Source organism: Ranitomeya imitator, chromosome 1 (genome assembly GCF_032444005.1).
Source record: "Ranitomeya imitator isolate aRanImi1 chromosome 1, aRanImi1.pri, whole genome shotgun sequence".
NCBI lineage: Eukaryota > Metazoa > Chordata > Amphibia > Anura > Dendrobatidae > Ranitomeya > Ranitomeya imitator.
In genome coordinates, this window is record NC_091282.1 from 855,027,625 (window position 1) to 855,048,745 (window position 21,121).

The window sequence follows — 21,121 nt, forward strand, 5'->3', positions numbered from 1 at the left end:
TTAACTGAAGAGTTATTACGTCTACAGGGATCAGTAAAGTGTAATGTGCTTAAGGAGCTAAGTATTCTCCCAAGTGCTTTACGAGACAGGGCAGAGTGACCTGTACAGGTGTCATGGAGAGGATTTAAAGAGGACATGATGTCACCTCCAACTATAAGGAGCTCTGTGACTTGTTGTATAGTTCCTAATGTCCTAGATATCCATGTGGATTGTCCTTTAGTGGGGGCCTACAAGTAGCATAATGTGACTAAGGGTTCGTTTACATGAGCAGACAATCATATGAAGGATGTGATCGTATCTCGTGACCAGCAAACAATGTCAGACAAGTAGGAAGATATTCGTAAATTAAATTTTTGCGTAGGGATCGGTACATTGAACATCATGCACTGTTGACGTTGATTGTTGACGTTTTACCTGATCTAGTGCAAGGATGGTGAAGTTAGGTTTGTGTTGGTGGTGGACTACTTGTGTGTAGGGTTTAAGTTGAGGATGGTGGTCTATGAATCTTCAAGTGAAACAACTGTGTTCAATGTGTTTAATTTCAAGATCTGATTCCCAACAGCTCTTGCATTAAAGGGATCCTGTCAGGTCCCTCATGCCCTCCAGCATTCACCTATGTATGCTCAAACTCCCTGTCTAACCAGCCTTGTATAATGTCATTGAGTGAAAAGAAAGAAAAGCATTTATGATGCCCCCATTTGCTATGCTAATTAGGGCTTTGACTAGTCGATGGGGCGTTAGTTTCCACAGACTAGACAGCCCTCTTTCCATGTTATCATGCCCCTGAGGGCGTGATGACATAATTTGCATAAGCAGTGTCATTGCCAGCTTATTCAAATCTCACGCTTGCGCGCCACTCATTCCGGCAGCGTCACTGCGTCTCTGAAGCCTGACGTATGCTTCCTACTGACCGGAAGCCATCTTCTGAACCTCACACCAGCCAGCTAGTGCAAATCTGGCTCATGCATGTCACTCATTCCTGAAGCCAGGTGTACACTTCCCAGCTTCAGAGGCGTACTGTGAATGAACGAAGACCATCTTCTGAACTTCGCGCCAGCCAACTCGTGCAAGTTTTGTTATCACATCCACAGGGGCGTGATAACATGGAAAGAGGGCTGACTAGTCTGGGGAAACTGATGCAACATTGACTAGTCAAAGCCTATATTAGCATAGGACACGGGGAAAATATAAATGCTTTTTTTATACCACATTTTCACTGAATAACATTATACAGGACTGTTAAGGCAGGAAATGCTGCTGGGTTGGAGAGTATGGGGGACCTGACATGTTCTCTTTAACCCCTTTCTGCCATTGGACGTACTATCCCATCCATGTGACTCGGTACTTACCGTATATACGCGAGTATAAGCCGAGATTTTCAGCCCAAATTTTTGGGCTGAAAATGCCCCTCTCGGCTTATACTCGAGTCAAGGTGGGTGGCAGGGTCGGCGGGTGAGGGCGCTGAGGTATACTTACCTGCTTCCAGCGATCCTGGCGCTCCCCGCCTGTCCCACGGTCTTCGGTGCTGCAGTTCTTCCACTGTTCAGCGGTCACGTGGGACCGCTCATTAGAGAAATGAATAGGCGGCTCCACCTCCCATAGGGGTGGAGCCACATATTCATTTCTCTAATCAGCGGTGCCGGTGACCGCTGATAGAGGAAGAGGCTGCGGCACAGAAGACCAGCTGTACGGGGGAAGGAGCCGGAATGCGGGACCAGGTAAGTATCGCATATTTACTTGTCCACGTTCCACACGCCGGGCGTCGCTCCATCTTCCCGGTGTCTATCTGCACTAACTGTGCAGGTCAGAGGGCGCGATGACGCATATAGTGTGCGCGGCGCCCTCTGCCTGAACATTCAGAGCAGAGAGACGCCGGGACCGGACGCTGGGAGCTGCAAGCAAGAGAGGTGAGTATGGCATTTTTTTTTTATTGCAGCTGCAGCAGCAGCAGCGGCGGCACAGAATGAACGGTGCAGAGCACTATATGGGGCACAGCTATGGGGAAATATGAACGGTGCAGAGCACTATATGGCAGAGCTGTGGGGCAATATGAACGGTGCAGAGCACTATATGGCACAGCTATGGGGCAACATGAACGGTGCAGAGCACTATATGGCACAGCTATGGGGAAATATGAACGGTGCAGAGCACTATATGGCACAGCTATGGGGAAATATGAACGGTGCAGAGCACTGTATGGCACAGATATGGGGCAATATGAACGGTGCAGAGCATTATATGGCACAGCTATGGGGCAATATGAACGGTGCAGAGCACTATATGGCAGAGCTGTGGGGAAATATGAACGGTGCAGAGCACTATATGGCAGAGCTATGGGGAAATATGAACGGTGCAGAGCACTATATGGCACAGCTATGGGGCAATAATAAACGGTGCAGAGCATTATATGGCACAGCTATGGGGCAATAATGAACATGCAGAGCACTATATGGCACAGCTATGGGGCAAGAATGATCTATTTTTATTTTTGAAATTCACCAGTAAATGCTGCATTTCCACCCTAGGCTTATACTCGAGTCAATAAGTGTCGGCTTATACTCGAGTATTTACGGTAATTCCCATGGACGGGATAGTACGTCATAGGCGATCAGCATCGCTCACGGGGGGAGCGCGACCGGGTGTCAGCTGACATCCGGCACTATGTGCCAGGAGCGGTCATGGGCCGCCCCTGGCACATTAACCTCAGGAACACAGCGTTCCAGTGGCATAGGGAAGCATGAGCGCAGGGAGGTGGCTCCCTGTGTGCTTCCCTGAGACCCTCAGAACAACGCGAGTCTCCTCCCTGCAGGCCCCGGATCAAAGATGGCCGCGGGGGTTCTTCCGGGTCCTGCAGGGAGGTGGCTTGCGAGCGCCTTCTGCGAGCAGGCGCCGGCAAGCTTCCAGCACTGCATGTCAGATCGCTGATCTGACACAGTGCTGTGCAAAGTGTCAGATCAGCGATATGACACTACATAGCGATGTCCCACCCTGGGACAAAGTAACAAAATTTAAAAAAAAAAATGACACTGTGTAAAATTATTTTTTTAAAAATTTCCTAAATAAAGAAAAAAAAAAAATATTGTTCCAATAAATACATTTCTTAATGTAAATAAAAAAACAATAAAAGTACACATATTTAGTATCGCTGCATCCATAACAACCCGACCTATAACACTGCCCCACTAGTTAACCCCTTCAGTGAACACCGTAAAAAAAAAAAACCGAGGCAAAAAACAATGCTTTATTATCATACCGCCGAACAAAAAGTGGAATAACACGCAATCAAAAAGACGGATATAAATAACCATGGTACGGCTGAAAACGTCAACTTGTCCCGCAAAAAACGAGCTGCCATACAGCATCATCAGCGAAAAAATAAAAAAGTTATAGCCCTCAGAATAAAGCGATACAAAATAATTATTTTTTATATAAAATTGTTTTTATTGTATAAAAGCGCCAAAACATAAAAAAAGATATAAATGAGATATCGCTGTAATCGTACTGACCCGAAGAATAAAACTGCTTTATCACTTTTGCCAAATGCGGAATGGTATAAACACCCCCGCCCCAAAAGAAATTCATGAATTGCTGGCTTTTTTTCATTCTGCCTAACACAAATCGGAATAAAAAGCGATCAAAAAATGTCACGTGCCCGAGCAAGGTACCAATAAAAATGTCAACTCGTCCCGCAAAAAAACAAGACTTCACATGACTCTGTGGACCAAAATATGGAAAAATTATAGGTCTCAAAATGTGGTGATGCAAAGAATATTTTTTGCAATAAAAAGCGTCTTTTAGTGTGTGACGGCTGTCAAACATAAAAACCCACTATAAATAGTAAATCAACCCCCCCCATCACCGCCTTAGTTAGGGAAAAATAATAAAATTTAAAAAAGTATTTATTTCCATTTTCCCATTAGGGTTAAGGTTAGGATTGGGGCTAAATTTAGAGTTGGGGCTAAAGTTAGGGTTGGGGCTAAAGTTAATTTTAGGCTGGGGGCTAAAGTTAGGGTTAGGGTTGGGGTTAGGGTTTGGATTACGTTTACGGTTGGGTTAAGGGTGTGTCAGGGTTAGGTGTGTGGTTAAGGTTGGGATTAGGATTAGGGGTGTGTTGGGGTTGGGACTAGGGTTACGGGTGTGTTGGGGTTAGGGGTGTGGTTGGGGTTAGGGTTGTGTTGGGGTTAGGCGTGTGGTTAGGGTTGGGATAAGGGTTAGGGGTGTGTTGGGGTTAGGGTTGGAGTTAGAATTTGGGGGTTTCCACTGTTTAGGCACATCAGGGGCTCTGCAAACACAACGTGACCCCCGCAGACCATTCCATCAAAGTCTGCCTTCCAAAACACCACTTCTTCCCTCCCGAGCCCTGACGTGCACCCAAACAGTGTTTTGCCCCCACACATGGGGTATCCGCGTTCTCAGGACAAATTGGACAACAACTTTTGAGGTCCAATTTCTCCTGTTACCCTTGGGAAAATACAAATTTGGGGGCAAAAAGATCATTTTTGTGGAAAAATTTGCTCTATAGTATAAACTTTAGTGAAACGATTGGGGGTTCAAAGTGCACACCACACATCTAGATAAGTTCCTTAGGTGGTCTAGTTTCCAAAATGGGGTCTCTTGTGGGGGGGTTTCCACTGTGTAGGCACATCAGGGGCTCTGCAAACGCGACATGGCTTCTGATCTCAATTTCAGCCAATTCTGCGTTGAAATAGTCAAATGGCGCTCCTTCCCATCCGAGCTCTGCCATGCGCCCAAGCAGTGGTTTACCCCCCACATATGGGGTATCAGCGTACTCAGGACAAATTGTACAACTTTTGGGGTCGAATTCTCCTGTTACCCTTGGGAAAATAAAACAATTTGGATCCGAAATAATTTTTTTGTTCCAAAATTTCCTGTGAAGCACCTGAAGGGTTAATAAACTTCTTAAATGTGGTTGTGAGAACCTTGAGGGGTGCAGTTTTTAGAATGGTGTCACTTTTTTGTATTTGCTATCATATAGACCACTTAAAGTGACTTCTAATATGATGTGGTCCCTAAAAAAAAATGGTGTTGTAAAAACGAGAAATTTCTGGTCAACTTTTAACCCTTATAACTCCCTAACAAAGAAAAATTTTGGTTCCAAAATTGCGCTGATGTAAAGTAGACATGTGGGAAATGATACTTATTAAGTATTTTGTGTAACATATCTCTGAGATTTAAGGGCATGAAAATTCAAAGTTGGAAAATTGCGAACTTTTCGACAAATTTCAGTTTTTTTCACAAATAAATGCAGGTAATATCAAAGATATGTTACCACTATCATGAAGTACAATATGTCACGAGAAAACAATGTCAGAATCACCAGGATCCGTTGAAGCGTTCCAGAGTTATAACCTCATAAAGGGACACTGGTCAGAATTGTAAAAATTGGCCCGGTCATTAACGTGCAAACCACCCTTGGGGGTAAAGGGGTTAAAGGTTTCATGGTTTGCGCAAATGTTGTAGATTCATTATTTAGAACAGAGTACAGGGAAGAAGCAGAACTCATCCTAGAACTTGCTTGAGAAGAGGACAGTTTTGGTTTTTAGCTTTTTTTTTTTTTTAGAAATCCGACAAGTTCACCCTGTTAGTTGCGTGTGTCGGGCTCAGGATTCTGGTGTGTATTTGGCGCACTCTTTATATGAATTAACCATGGCTGAGGTATAGCATGTCACAAAACAGCCGAGTCACCACTCATTCTTAGGTTATTTATGCCATCTTATTGTTGAAGGGTGGAAAGAAGAGTTCAGGAGAATATTGAATGAATGAACTAACAGAATCAGAGATGTAAATTCACAGGTGGCGTAATATTGGAAAGCCCCCAGGTGGCAGAAAAGTCTAAGAAAAGGTGGATGTTTGAGCACTATTTTTCCAAAATGGGAGAAATTTAGTTGAAAAATTGGGCCAGTGACACTATATATAGAGAGAGGGAAAAAAAAAGTTAATCTTTCTCAAGCTGTGTACTACCACGAGCAGGGCCAGGACAAGGTATATTGGTGCCCAAGGCAGAAGAAGCCAGTGCCCCCCCATCAATAAACCTTCAGTCCCCAAGCAAAGGAATGTGTCAGAGACTAAAGGCCCTGTCACACATAGCGAGATCGCTAGCGAGATCGCTGCTGAGTCACAAGTTTTGTGACGCAACAGCGATCTCAGTAGCAATCTCGCTATGTGTGACACGTAGCAGCGATCAGGCCCCTGCTGTGAGATCGCTGGTCGTGTCGGAATGGCCTGGGCCATTTTTTGATCGTTGAGGTCCCGCTGACATCGCTGAATCGGCGTGTGTGACGCCGATTCAGCGATGTCTTCGCTGGTAACCAGGGTAAACATCGGGTTACTAAGCGCAGGGCTGCGCTTAGTAACCCGATGTTTACCCTGGTTACCATTGTTAAAGTAAAAAAAACAAACGCTACATACTTACCTACCGCTGTCTGTCCCCGGCGCGCTGCTTCTCTGCTCTGGCTGTGAGCGGCGGGCAGCCGGAAAGCACAGCGGTGACGTCACCGCTCTGCTTTCCGGCCGCTGTGCTCACAGCCAGACCAGAGAAGCAGCGCGCCGGGGACAGACAGCGGTAGGTAAGTATGTAGCGTTTGTTTTTTTTACTTTAACGATGGTAACCAGGGTAAACATCGGGTTACTAAGCGCGGCCCTGCGCTTAGTAACCCGATGTTTACCCTGGTTACCCGGGGACCTCGGGATCGTTGGTCGCTGGAGAGCTGTCTGTGTGACAGCTCTCCAGCGACGCTGCAGCGATCCGGATCGTTGTCGGTATCGCTGCAGCGTCGCTAAAGTGTGACGGTACCTTAACACACTGCCCCCCACCACCCCCGATGGGTCAGGTAACAAGCTCCGATGACCACTTTCAATAGAATTGTTACCTTTTTCACAAGAAAATACCAGCAAGAGTAAAAAAGTGGTGTACTTTAGGGGTGAGGCCCAACTGTGCAATTTCAAAGTTAGATATAGAAATATTTGTGATTTGTGGACCATTTACTCAATATAAGGGACAAATAGTGATATTCTTCTCTGACATCCTATATTTTACTGTCAAACACAAAGAACATGGAAACTAATGTAGCTTAACTATAATGGTGGCTGTTTGGTTTCAGTTCAATTGTTATTTTTCAGATTTCCTAGTGGAATGTAAACAGGCATTATCATAGATAAAGGGATACATCTGATGGTTTTTACATCCATCCTGCAACAAACACCGTTTACAACAAAACTCATGTGAGTTCATGTGCCATATACTTGTAAGAATAGTGGTTCTGATGGCATATTCATATAGTGATGGTTGTTTTGGTGCTGTACTACTGATTCAGTACATGAATACAAAACCAAATTGATCATCAAAATATAAATAGGAAACCAGAGCCATCAGTAGTACATAAATATGGCACCAGAGCCATGATCTGTAAGTAAATAGGTCGCTAGAACCAATCAGTACATGACTATATCACGAGAGCGACTATCATTAAATAAAATATCCCAGTACACGAATACATCACCAGAACCACCATGAATGACTACATCACCAAGTTTAGTGTATCACTCAGTTGTAATGTCACGTCAGATCCATATATATTTGTATCTCGTGAACCTCCCAGTGTGTCCTTAACAATGAGTATAAGGAACAGGACAGCACTAGAGAGATACGAGGTCCACTGAGCAGGACTAATAGCGAACAGCCAAGTAGCAGGTGTCACGAAAGCTATGGGTATATGGTGCTCTGCATAAAAATGTCAAAAATGATCCACAATGCAGTAAAAAGCAAGAAAATATGCAGCACTCACCCAATGGTAGCTGTGAAGTTCGTGAGCTTTATTGGAGAAAATATATAAAATACATCCGTCAGGACATCAGGTACACAGGAGAAAATATATAAAATACATCCGTCAGGACATCAGGTATACAGGAGGGTGCGGTATTGGAGTACGGACTCCAAGACTGCACCCTCCTGTATACCTGATGTCCTGACGGATGTATTTTATATATTTTCTCCAATAAAGCTCACGAACTTCACAGCTACCATTGGGTGAGTGCCACATATTTTCTTGCTTTTTACTGTATTGTGTGTCCTTAACAATGCTAAGGAGATGCTGGGAGTTGTTATCAGTCATTATCAGACTGTGGACCATACAGGAACCGCAGTACTGATGAGACAAAGTCAGTATCAACAAGTAAACATTTATATCCAGGTAAATCTTCTCTGATTGGAGTTGTTAGTTCTTTTCATCTCTATCTTATACAGACTCAATGATGACTTTTCAAATCACATCCACATCTCATCTATGCAGACTGCCCTCTTCTCCAGTCTTCTGCAGCACATCCCAATAGGGTGCCCTTAAAAATCCGAATGTTATTAAACTGCCCTCTACATAAAAATATCTGTCCATACTATGCCCTAAATAAGTCTTCTATATTATGACATCCACACTTTCCACCTTAATAAGCTATAAGCACCAAATTGTCTGCCATTATCAGCTATAACCACCTTCCTTACCTTCCCTATACCAAGGCTGATACTTTTTTTATTTTGGTGGGCTTGTGTGAGTCCCCTTGAGTAGGCTCTCCCCACCAGTAAGTGGGAAATCACCCAGAATCCACTTGGATGGAGGATGAGAGAAGGAAACAATGGCATCATCTAAGATGGTAGGCAGAACGTCAACATGAAGCAGCACCTTCTAGAAGGGGACAGGCTGCTCATTGTCACTTCCACAGAGCTTTCCTCACTCTACCCTCGGCAAGGCAAGGCCCAGACTTCAAGCTGTGGTTAGGCCTCAAATCCTGAGGAGCTCTTAGTGGAGCCTGGAGTTGTCTCCCTCGGCTTCTTCAGTGGTCAGGTGGTAACTGGAGTGAGCTGCTGAGTAGAAAGCAATTAAAGGGATTATTCACTACAAAGACAACCCTCTCTCATTCCCCATGTTTGGACCCCCATAAAATAAAAGCACTTATACTCCCCTCCGGTGCCTCTTCATGTTTGAGTTGTCCGAAGGTGGGGACAGTGACACCGGCTCTGATCGGGTGCAGGGCCCCTGTGTCATATCAACCGCACGTGAGCCCCAGGAGAGCAAGTGCCAATACCGCTATAATGGCGTCGGCACGGGAGGTGAGTATAAATGTTTTAATTTTATTGGGGCGAAACGTGGGGGAATGACAAGGGGTTGTCCTGTGTAGTGGACAACCTCTTTATTTTCCACTGGATGTATTCGAAAAGAGAAGTAAAGGAGCGGGAGTTATACCACCACGTCAGTCTCCTTCACAGGCTGCGGCACGTTCCCAATGCTAATCTTATTTTTCATGCTATACTGGCTTGAAAAGGCAAATGGAAAATGTTTATCCACATACCAGTACTGACTTTTCACCTTCTTATGGACGTGCTGCTTTCCATTAGCACTTGAAAAGGCGGTGAATCTTCACACTTTTGGGGCTCCTGCTGTTATACATGGGAAGGAACGCTGTTTGTGTTTGCAGTGGTTCAATTACCTCCTTACGTGCCGCTGTCTACAGTTGCTGTTGCATGTAAGGAGATTGACAGAGGGATATCACTCACTCACTATTAGCACCCGCAGTACAATCGCTGGAACATTAGAGTTGCTATGGCAACCGGAGGGCTAACAATGACATCTGGGTCTGCTATAGATCAAAGCCTAATAGATTGTGCATAACACTGACCGGCTGGATAATGCATTATACTACCTAAGTAGTGCAGTGTATTCTCAAACGATTTCATGTTCATGTCCCCAAGTGAGACTAATGAATAGTTCAAAGAAAAAACCCGAAGGTATGCATATGTCAACCGGTGGAATCGGCAATCGGTGCCGAATCCTGTGCATTACAAGGATTTGGCAAGCTGCAGGGCTTGCCAGAGATTTCAACAGCGGTGGATGACCACTGTAAGACATACTTAGGCCTAATTCTTAAAGAGAATCTGTCACCAGGTTTTTCCTAGTGTGATCTGAGAGCAGCATAATGCAGGGACAAAGCCAAAAACGAAAGAACAACATCCAGCTCACTGTTTGTGTATCAAACTTTCAGTGCTTGGGAGCTGGATCTTCTTACATGGACAAAGACAATGATTCCATCAATGTCTCTTACTGGGCTGCTTAATGCAGTTTTGATAAAATCCCTGTTTTATCTGCTGCTCATCTACCAGTTCTCTGAATACTGAGCTGTGTATAACCCAGCCCACACCACTGATTGGCAGCTTTCTGTCTATGCACAGTGTACGCAGCAAGCTGGGGGATGGGCTTACACAAAGCAGATGGACAACATGGCATGAGACAACTTGTCCTTTAGTGATAATCTCCTGCTGATAAAACAATGAGTTTACAAATCTCCATCAAGCAAACCAGTAAGTGATGCATCATTGGAATCAGGCTCTCAACCCCTAAATTATGCTGCTCTTAGTTTACATAGTAGCATAGTTATTAAGGTTGAAGGAAGACTATAAGTCCATCTAGTTCAACCCATAGCCTAACCTAACATGCCCTAGCATGTTGATCCAGAGGAAGGCAAAAAAAAACCATGTGGCAAAGAGTAAGCTCCACATTGGGGAAAAAAATTCCTTCCCGACTCCACATACGGCAATCAGACTAGTTCCCTGGATCAACGCCCTATCAAGGAATCTAGTGTATATACCCTGTAACATTATACTTTTCCAGAAAGGTATCCAGTCCCCTCTTAAATTTAAGTAATGAATCACTCATTACAACATCATACGGCAGAGAGTTCCATAGTCTCACTGCTCTTACAGTAAAGAATCCGCATCTGTTATTATGCTTAAACCTTCTTTCTCCAGACGTAGAGGATGCCCCCTTGTCCCTGACTCAGGTCTATGATTAAAAAGATCATCAGAAAGGTCTTTGTTCTGTCCCCTCATATACTTTTACATTAACATAAGATCACCCCTTAGTCTTCGTTTTTCCAAACTAAATAGCCCCAAGTGTAATAACCTATCTTGGTATTGCAGACCCCCCAGTCCTCTAATAACCTTGGTCGCTCTTCTCTGCACCCGCTCCAGTTCAGCTATGTCTTTCTTATACACCGGAGACCAGAACTGTGCACAGTATTCTAAGTCTGGTCGAACTAATATTTGCCTTTGTAGCAGCTGCCTGACACTGGCCACTGAATGTGAGTTTGTCATCTACCCATACACCCAGTTTAAATAATAAAAACAGTTGACAGATCCCATTAAGGGGTTAATTCAAAATTCTTGAGAAATCCAATGGATGGAGTAAATAGGGGCACAGGAAAAGGCAGGAAGGCAGAGACAAAAAAATTGAAAGTAAGTATATGACACAGTTGTTTGACTTTTACATCCATAAAAAGTTTATTGAAATTCTCATACACACCCTTTAAAAAAGCCCTCACATGAAGTTTTTCGGAAGTGACTTTTACAATGTAAGCCTATAAAGGGTCATGCGTGAGCCGGAAGTGACTTTTCAATGTAAGCCTTCAAAGCGTCATGTGTGAGCCGGAAGTGACGTTTAGGCTGTGTGCACACGTTGCGGTTTTTTCACGGTTTTTCCCGATAAAAACGCTATAAAACCGCAAAAAAACCCCGCATACAATAAGCATCCCATCATTTAGAATTAATTCTGCATGTTTTGTGCACATGATGCGTTTTTTTTCCGCAAAAAAATGCATCGCGGTAAAAACCGCAGCATGTTCATTAATTTTGTGTGTTTTTTTGCGGATTTCCCACTACAAAATGCATTGGGAAGTGTCCGGAAAAAACCGCGGCAAAAACGCATGCGGTTTTCTTGCGGATTTCTTGCAGAAAATGTCCGGTTTTTCTCAGGAAATTTCTGCGAGAAATCCTGAACGTGTGCACCAAGCCTTACAGTGTAAGAATATAAAGCGTCCTGTGTGAGCCGGAAGTGACTGTTACAATGTAAGCCTATAAAGCGTCATGCGTGAGTCGGAAGTGACTTTTACAATGTAAGCCTATAAAGCGTCATGCGTGAGTCGGAAGTGACTTTTACAATGTAAGCCTATAAAGCGTCATGCGTGAGCCAGAAGTGAAGTTTACAGTGTAAGCCTATAAAGCGTCATGCGTGAGCCAGAAGTGACTGTTACAATGTAAGCCTATAAAGCGTCATGCGTGAGTCGGAAGTGACTTTTACAATGTAAGCCTATAAAGCGTCATGCGTGAGCCAGAAGTGAAGTTTACAGTGTAAGCCTATAAAGCGTCATGTGTGAGCCAGAAGTGACGTTTACAATGTAAGCCTATAAAGTGTCATGCGTGAGCCAGAAGTGAAGTTTACAGTGTAAGCCTATAAAGCGTCATGCGTGAGCCAGAAGTGAAGTTTACAATGTAAGCCTATAAAGTGTCATGCATGAGCTGGAAGTGACTTTTACAATGTAAGCCTATAAAGTGTCATTCGTGAGTCGGAAGTGACGTTTACAATTAAGCCTATAAAGCGTCCTGTGTGAGCCAGAAGTGACGTTTACAATGCAAGCCTATAAAGCATCATACGTGAGCTGGAAATGACTTTTACAATGTAAGCCTATAAAGCGTCGTGCGTGAACCAGAAGTGAAGTTTACAGTGTAAGCCTATAATGCGTCATGCGTGAGCCAGAAGTGAAGTTTACAATGTAAGCCTATAAAGTGTCATACGTGAGCTGGAAATTACTTTTACAATGTAAGCCTATAAAGCGTCCTGTGTGAGCCGGAAGTGACATTTACAATGTAAGCCTATAAAGCGTCATGCGTGAGCCGGAAGTGACTTTTACAATGCAAGCCTTCAAAGCGTCATGTGTGAGCCGGAAGTGACTTTTACAATGTAAGCCTATAAAGCGTCATGCGTGAGTCGGAAGTGACTTTTACAATGTAAGCCTATAAAGCGTCATGCGTGAGCCAGAAGTGAAGTTTACAGTGTAAGCCTATAAAGCGTCATGCGTGAGCCAGAAGTGAAGTTTACAATGTAAGCCTATAAAGTGTCATGCATGAGCTGGAAGTGACTTTTACAATGTAAGCCTATAAAGTGTCATTCGTGAGTCGGAAGTGACGTTTACAATTAAGCCTATAAAGCGTCCTGTGTGAGCCAGAAGTGACGTTTACAATGCAAGCCTATAAAGCGTCATACGTGAGCTGGAAATGACTTTTACAATGTAAGCCTATAAAGCGTCGTGCGTGAACCAGAAGTGAAGTTTACAATGTAAGCCTATAAAGTGTCATACGTGAGCTGGAAATTACTTTTACAATGTAAGCCTATAAAGCGTCCTGTGTGAGCCGGAAGTGACATTTACAATGTAAGCCTATAAAGCGTCATGCGTGAGTCGTAAGTGACTTTTACAATGTAAGCCTATAAAGCGTCATGCGTGAGCCGGAAGTGACTTTTACAATTAAGCCTATAAATTGTCATGCGTGAGTCGTAAGTGACTTTTACAATGTAAGCCTATAAAGCGTCATGCGTGAGGCGGAAGAGACGTTTACAATGTAAGCCTATAAAGCGTCATGCGTGAGGCGGAAGAGACGTTTACAGTGTAAGAATATAAAGCGTCCTGTGTGAGCCAGAAGTGACGTTTACAATGTAAGCCTATAAAGCGTCATGCGTGAGCCGGAAGTGACTTTTACAATGCAAGCCTATAAAGCGTCATGCGTGAGCCAGAAGTGAAGTTTACAGTGTAAGCCTATAAAGCGTCATGCGTGAGCCAGAAGTGAAGTTTACAGTGTAAGCCTATAAAGCGTCCTGTGTGAGCCGGAAGTGACGTTTACAATGTAAGCCTATAAAGCGTCATGCGTGAGCCGGAAGTGACGTTTACAGTGTAAGAATTTAAAGCGTCATGCGTGAGCCGGAAGTGACGTTTAGGCTGTGTGCACACGTTGCGTTTTTTTCGCGTTTTTTCCCGATAAAAACGCTATAAAACCGCAAAAAAAACGCATACAATAAGCATCCCATCATTTAGAATGAATTCTGCATGTTTTGTGCACATGATGCGTTTTTTTCCGCAAAAAAACGCACCGCGGTAAAAACCGCAGCATGTTAATTAATTTTGCGTTTTTTTTGCGGATTTCCCACTACAAAATGCATTGGGAAGTGTCCGGAAAAAAACGCGGCAAAACCGCAGCAAAAACGCATGCGGTTTTCTTGCGGATTTCTTGCAGAAAATGTCTGGTTTTTCTCAGGAATTTTCTGCGAGAAATCCTGAACGTGTGCACATAGCCTTACAGTGTAAGAATATAAAGCGTCATGCGTGAGCCAGAAGTGACGTTTACAATGTAAACCTATAAAGCATCATGCGTGAGCCGGAAGTGACGTTTACAGTGTAAGAATTTAAAGCGTCATGCGTGAGTCGGAAGAGACGTTTACAGTGTAAGAAAATAAAGCGTCCTGTGTGAGCCGGAAGTGACTGTTACAGTGTAAGACTATAAAGTGTCATGAGTGAGCTGGAAATGACTGTTACAATGTAAGCCTATAAAGCTTCATGCGTGAGGTGGAAGAGACGTTTAGGGTATGTGCACACGTCCGGATTTTTAGCGTTTTTTTTGCGGAATTTCGCTATAAAAACGCTATAATTCCACATCAAAAACGCTAAAAATATGCATCCTATCATTTAGAATGCATTCCGGATTTTTTGTTCAGATGGATGCGTTTTTTACCGCAAAAAAACGCATTCCGCAAAAAAAATGGACATGCTCATTCTTTTTGCGGATTTCTAAGCCAAAATGACTTTCAGGAAAAAAAATAAAAAAATTCCGCAAAAAATCCGCGCACAAAACGCGCAAAAACCGCGAATAATCAGCGCGGAAAAAAACGCGATTTTCTGCCAGAATTCTCCGGATTTTGTCAGGAAAAAAACCTGACGTGTGCACATACCCTTACAGTGTAACAATATAAAGCGTCATGCGTGAGCCGGAAGTGACTTCTACAGTGTAAACATATAAAGCGTCAGGCGTGAGCTGGAAATGACTAAGGGTATGTGCACACGTCAGGTTTTTTTCCTGACAAAATCCTGAGAATTCTGCCAGAAATCCGCGTTTTTTTTCGCGCGGATTTCTCGCGGAATTTGCGCGGTTTTTGCGTGGATTTTTTGCGGTTTTTTTTTTCCTTTGGAATGTCAGTTTTGCTATGAAATCCGCAAAAAATCCGCAAAAAGAATGAGCATGTCCGTTCTTTTTGCGGAATGCGTTTTTTTTTGTGGAAAAAAACGCTAACATATGCACAAAAAATGCGGAATGCATTCTAAAAGATAGGATGCATAATGTTAGCGTTTTTTAGCGGATTTATAGCGTTTTTATTGCGAAATTCTGCAAAAAAAACGCGAAAAATCCGGACGTGTGCACATACCCTTACAGTGTAAGCCTGTAAAACGTCAGAATGAGGCTCCGTAGACTTACACTGTAAAAGAGACTTCAGGCTCACGCACAAAGTGATCCGGCGAGTCTGAAGATCGGTGACATCACTGAACGGCGCTGGATCTAGGAGAGCAGCTGTAGGGGAGTATAATAATACACTCACACAACGTTACATGCACATATACACACATTTATTGAAAAAAATTTTATGGGAGGGAATAATCCTGTAAATTTCAGCCTCAACATGGTAACAATGAGATGACCTTCATTGGCAGAGCTGGACTAAAAGAAGACTGTCTAAGCATGAACGGGAATAATTATTTTATTAAATAAAATATTACTTTTTTCGATATAACTTGGATTTTTTTTCTTTAAGAAACACACCTGACAACACTGTTAAAGAGCGACCAGCACCAAGAAAGGCACCAACAGGGGAGGCTCAGATAGCAGCTGCTTCTGCAGCAATAGCAAGGCTCGACTCAAAGCAAACAAAGAGCAAGACCCAGCATCGGGACGCTGCTCATGTTCCAGGTAAGTCAGAGACTTTAAAGAACCTTTTCTCATACCCCACGCTTGGCCCCAATAAAATAAAACATCTTATACTCACCTCCCGTGTCAGTGACGTTCCGATGGATCAGCACTCTCCTGGGGGCTCTCATGCGGTTCTCATGACATATGCGCCTGGAGCCCAATCAGCGCTTGCTTCACTGCCCCCACCTTCATACAAACTGAATATGAAGAGGAAGTGAGAGAGCAGCCGCAGAACTGTCTTCCTCTTCTTGTTTGATTTGTCTAAAGGCGGAGACAGTGACGTCAGCACTGATTGGACTCCAGGCGCGTATGTCTTAAGAACCGCACAAGAGCCCCCGGGAGAGTGAGTGACGGCCTGTGGGATCGGTGCTGACACGGGAGATGAGTATAAGCTTTTTTTTATTTATTTTTTTTCGGGATCAAACATTTAGATCAAGAAGGCGATGTCCTAGTAGTGCCCAACCCCTTCTACACTGTGTGCACAATTATTAGGCACATTGTATTTTGATCACATGATACTTTTTATACATGTTGTCCTACTCCAAGCTGTTCAGGCTTGAGAGCCAACTACCAATTAAGTAAATCAGGTGATGTGCATCTCTGTAATGAGGAGGGGTGTTGTCTAATGGCATCAAAACCCTATTTAAGGTGTGCTTAATTATTAGGCAACTTCCTTTCCTTTGGCAAAATGGGTCAGGAGAGAGTCCAAAATTGTGAGATGTCTTGCAGAAGGATGCAGCAGTCTTGAAATTGCCAAACTTTTGAAGTGTGATCACCGAACAATCAAGCGTTTCATGGCAAATAGCAAGATGCGTGTTGGGCAAAAAAGGCGCAAAATAACTGCCCATGAATTGAGGAAAATCAAGCGTGAATCTGCGAAGATGCAATTTGCCACCAGTTTTGCCATATTTCAGATCTGCAACGTTACTGGAGTAACAAAAAGCACAAGGTGTGCGATACTCAGGGACATGGTCAAGGTAAGGAAGGCTGAGAAACGACCACCTTTGAACAAGAAGCATAAGATAAAACGTCAAGACGAGGCCAAGAAATATCTTAAGACTGACTTTTCAAAGGTTTCATGGACTGATGAAATGAGAGTGACTCTTGATGGGCCAGATGGATGGGCTAGAGGCTGGATCAGTAAAGGGCAGAGAGCTCCACTCCGACTCAGACGCCAGCAAGGTGGAGGTGGGGGACTGGTATGGGCTGGTATCATCAAAGATGAACTTGTGGGACCTTTTCGGGTTGAGGATGGAGTGAAGCTCAACTCCCAGTCCTACTGCCAGTTTCTGGAAGACAACGTCTTCAAGCAGTGGAAAAGGAAGAAGTCGGTATCATTCAAGAAAACACAATTTTCATGCAGGACAATGCTCCATCACATGCCTCCAACTACTCCACAGCGTGGCTGGCCAGTAAAGGTCTCAAAAAAGAAAAAATAATGACATGGCCCCCTTGTTCACCTGATCTGAACCCCATAGAGAACCTGTGGTCCCTCATAAAATGTGAGATCTACAGGCAGGGAAAACAGTACACCTCTCGGAACAGTGTCTGGGATGCTGTGGTGGCTGCTGCACGCAATGTTGATCGTAAACAGATCAAGCAACTGACAGAATCTATGGATGGAAGACTGTTGAGTGTCATCATAAAGAAAGGTGGCTATATTGGTCACTAATTTTTTGGGGTTTTGTTTTTGCATGTCAGAAATGTTTATTTCTACATTTTGTGCAGTTATATTGGTTTACCTGGTGAAAATAAACAAGTGAGATGGGAATATATTTGGTTTTTATTAAGTTGCCTAATAATTCTGCACAGTAATAGTTACCTGCACAAACAGATATCCTCCTAAGATAGCCAAATCTATAAAAAACCCACTCCAACTTCCAAAAATTTTAAGCTTTGATATTTGAGTCTCTTGGGTTGATTGAGAACATAGTTGTTGATCAATAATAAAAATAATCCTCTAAAATGCAACTTGCCTAATAATTCTGCACAGTGTAATATGAGGAATGTCACGGATTGTGGTTCTAGAGCAAGTATTCTACTTACAGGTGATCTCCGCACTATTCTGCCTGGGTACTTAGGAGGCACTTAAAACTTTAAACTTAAAATAATACAGTATATCTAAAGGACCTGTAATAAAACTCTAAAGCTGTTTTACTGCCAAAACCAATTCCATTTTGATTGTATTTAAATGTTGAAACGAGGCGTGAACCAATGTAAAATTTTACCATTTATTATAGTGAAGCTAGGCTATCTGTCACGTGACGACATGGTGAGGTACAATGAGTTCCATATACCCAGATCTTACCAAACTTCCCCATACAGCCCCAATTCTGGTTTAACTTACGTTCATAAGGTATAATTTAGTTCACCATCAATCCAGACGGACCCCCCTAATTTTGCCACAAAAAACTGGGAAAACTTAATGACTCGAGTATAAGGCTAGGGTGGGAAATGCAGCAGCTACTGGTAAATTTAAAAAATAAAAATAGATGCCAATAAAAGTAAAATTAATTGAGACATCAGTAGGTCAAGTGTTTTTGAATATCCATATTGAATCAGGAGCCCCATATAATGCTCCATACAGTTCATGATGGGCCCCATAAGATGCTCCGTATACAAATATGCCCCATATAATGCTCCATACAGTTCATTATGGCCCCATAGATGCTCCATATAACAATGTGCCACATATAATGCTGCTGCAATTTAAAAAAAAAAGACATACTCTCCTCTCGTCACTGCCCGCTGCTCCTCACCGTCCCGTCTCTCCGCACTGAGTGTTCAGGCAGAGGGCGGCGCGCACACTAATACGTCATCGCGCCCTCTGACCTGAACAGTCACTGCAGAGGACGCGGAAGATGGAGCAGCGCCGATGCTGGAACGAGGGACAGGTGAATATTTAATACTCACCTGCTCCTGGCGAGGTCCCTGGCAGCTTCTCCCAGACAGATGGTCTCCGGCGCCAGCACCTTCTTCCTGTATTGAGCTGTCACTGGTACCGCTCATTACAGTAATAAATATGCGGCTCCACCCCTATGAGAGTGGAGTCCATATTCATTACTTTAATGAGCGGTACCACGTGACCGCTGAACAGAGGAAGAAGGCGCCGGAGACCATGGGACATGCAGGGACCGCGCCAGGAGCAGGTGAGTATGTGACCGTCGTCGCTCCCCCTCAACCGCCGACCCCCCCTCCTTCCATGACTCGAGTATAAGCCGAGAGGGGCACTTTCAGCCCATTTTTTGGGGCTGAAAATCTCGGCTTAAACCCGATTATATATAAATTTTTATTTTTTTATTTTTTTTTTTTTTTACAATTTGCATCATTTTTTTTTTATAGAAATAGCTATAATTACTTCTATAAACTAGCTATCCTTCTTTTTTTATTTTGTGTTTTCCATAGTTAAAGATGAACAATTTAAAGAAGAAATGAAGGTCACTCCAGAAAACAAGGTAAGGGACATTTGCATAAGAGGAACCTGTCGCATAATAAAACCACTATTAACTTACAGTTAAAGGGAACCTGTGAGCAGGATTGTGCGCAGTAACCTACACACAGTCAGGTTGGTGCCGTTATACTGATTACAATGATACTTTGGTTGATGAAATCTGTCTTGTGGTTGTTGTGTAATCTTTATTTTCAGTGTTGTGTTAATGATATGCTCGTGCTCCGGGGCGGCCTGGGGGGAAAATGGGGATGCATCTTGTAATGCGGATATACCTCACCGGCCGCGGTGGAGCCGGGTCGCGGGATGAAAGAATGGAGCGTTGCTGCAGGCTGGGATGAGGGGGTGTTTGGATGTGTGGCACGCCGCTGCAGGTGTTCGGTACTGCTGCGGGTGTTCGGTGCTGCGGGGGCTCTGCCGACATTTTGTGAAAGGCCAGAGCCCCCGCAGTTCCATGGTTTCCTATGTGGTGGACTCCAGGAAAATGTCTTCCATGGGCAGCGCATGCGCAGATGGAGATCTCGGCACCAAGATCTCGGGAGATGAGATCTCTGCGCTGAGATCTCATAAATAAATAATATAAATTATATAAAAAGTACTATTTTTTTTTTTCTTAAGCTACCGTTATAGTTGAAAGTTCAGCTTTATATTATTGTTTTATCCTATTTTGGATAAACTAATCGAACATAAAATAAAGTTAATAGGATAAAATAAAATGCTAAGCTACTTATTTTGTATGGTATGTTAATTATGTTGCAAAATCTGTTGACAGAAACCTGAAACTGGAAAAAGTTCTATATATAATATAATGTTTCGTTGCCCATTAACTGGAGAAATATTGCGAAGGGAAGAAATCGAATCGCACATAAAAAAAAGTATAGAAATGGTGAGTTAGAGCCAATGTTGTGTATGTGTATAAATATATGCTTACATCTACATATCTATGGTTATATATCTAGATATGTTGTAATTTGGTTGAAGACCCGATTTATTGATTTGATTCATCCATACTAGCTTTCCATGGCTGATCCCATTTCCGCATCCATAATGAAGATTCACACATTTAACAAAGATCGAGATAAAGTGAAATTAGGAGTTGAGACTATGGCAAGGTAAGGCCTCACTGCTATTTCTGGTTTTAGATCGCAACTGCAGATAGGGTAGAAAAATTGTTCATAGGGCTGTCTACTTCTATTTTCAGGTACCTTAAAAACATTATTGGTAATCCGAATGATGAGAAATATCAAAAGATCAAGTTGTCAAATAAAGTTTTTCAGGTAGGATTTTCCTAGTGTTTCTAGCACCATCAAGGTGCACAGCAGTCGTTCCCCCATTCCCCTGTTCATTGGTGCGGTAGTCTAATGATATGCCTCTATGCCAGTAGTGAGCCAACCCCTTAACATTTGAGTGTTCTTTTTATTTTGGCCTTTGTGACACTTTCTATGTATATATTTATGTAGGAAAAGGTCATTTGCCTGGAAGGAGCAGCTGAATTTTTTGAAGCCGTTGGGTTTGAGAAGAAAACACTGGCATTACAAGAGCAAGGTACCGCAACTATAAAGTGCTACAGATTACAGAGACCTCCTAAAAATAAATTCTAAAAACAAAATAACGATGTTTGAGATACAATATCAAGTTACAGCCAAAGCATAAGAGTGGTGCTGTTCCCATTAAAAATAAATTAAAAAATACCGTATATACTCGAGTATAAGCCGAGATTTTCAGCCCAAAATTTTGGGCTGAAAGTGCCCCTCTCGGCTTATACTCGAGTCACGGTAGCGGTGGGGTCGGCGGGTGAGGGGGAGAGGGCGCTGAGGCATACTTAC

At 43.2% G+C, this 21,121-nt stretch overlaps 1 protein-coding gene across 1 annotated transcript in view; it reads left to right on the plus strand.

Moving 5' to 3' along the window:
- The window catches only part of UBXN6 (UBX domain protein 6), an 85,913-nt gene that overhangs the window by 22,655 nt on the left and 42,137 nt on the right, over positions 1–21,121 (plus strand). Inside the window, exons 2-7 of the mRNA XM_069741768.1 lie at positions 15,693–15,847; positions 19,253–19,302; positions 20,068–20,181; positions 20,310–20,407; positions 20,497–20,572; positions 20,756–20,840. Coding sequence (XP_069597869.1) covers positions 15,693–15,847; positions 19,253–19,302; positions 20,068–20,181; positions 20,310–20,407; positions 20,497–20,572; positions 20,756–20,840 — 578 coding nt within the window. The remainder of the gene's footprint in view (positions 1–15,692; positions 15,848–19,252; positions 19,303–20,067; positions 20,182–20,309; positions 20,408–20,496; positions 20,573–20,755; positions 20,841–21,121) is intronic.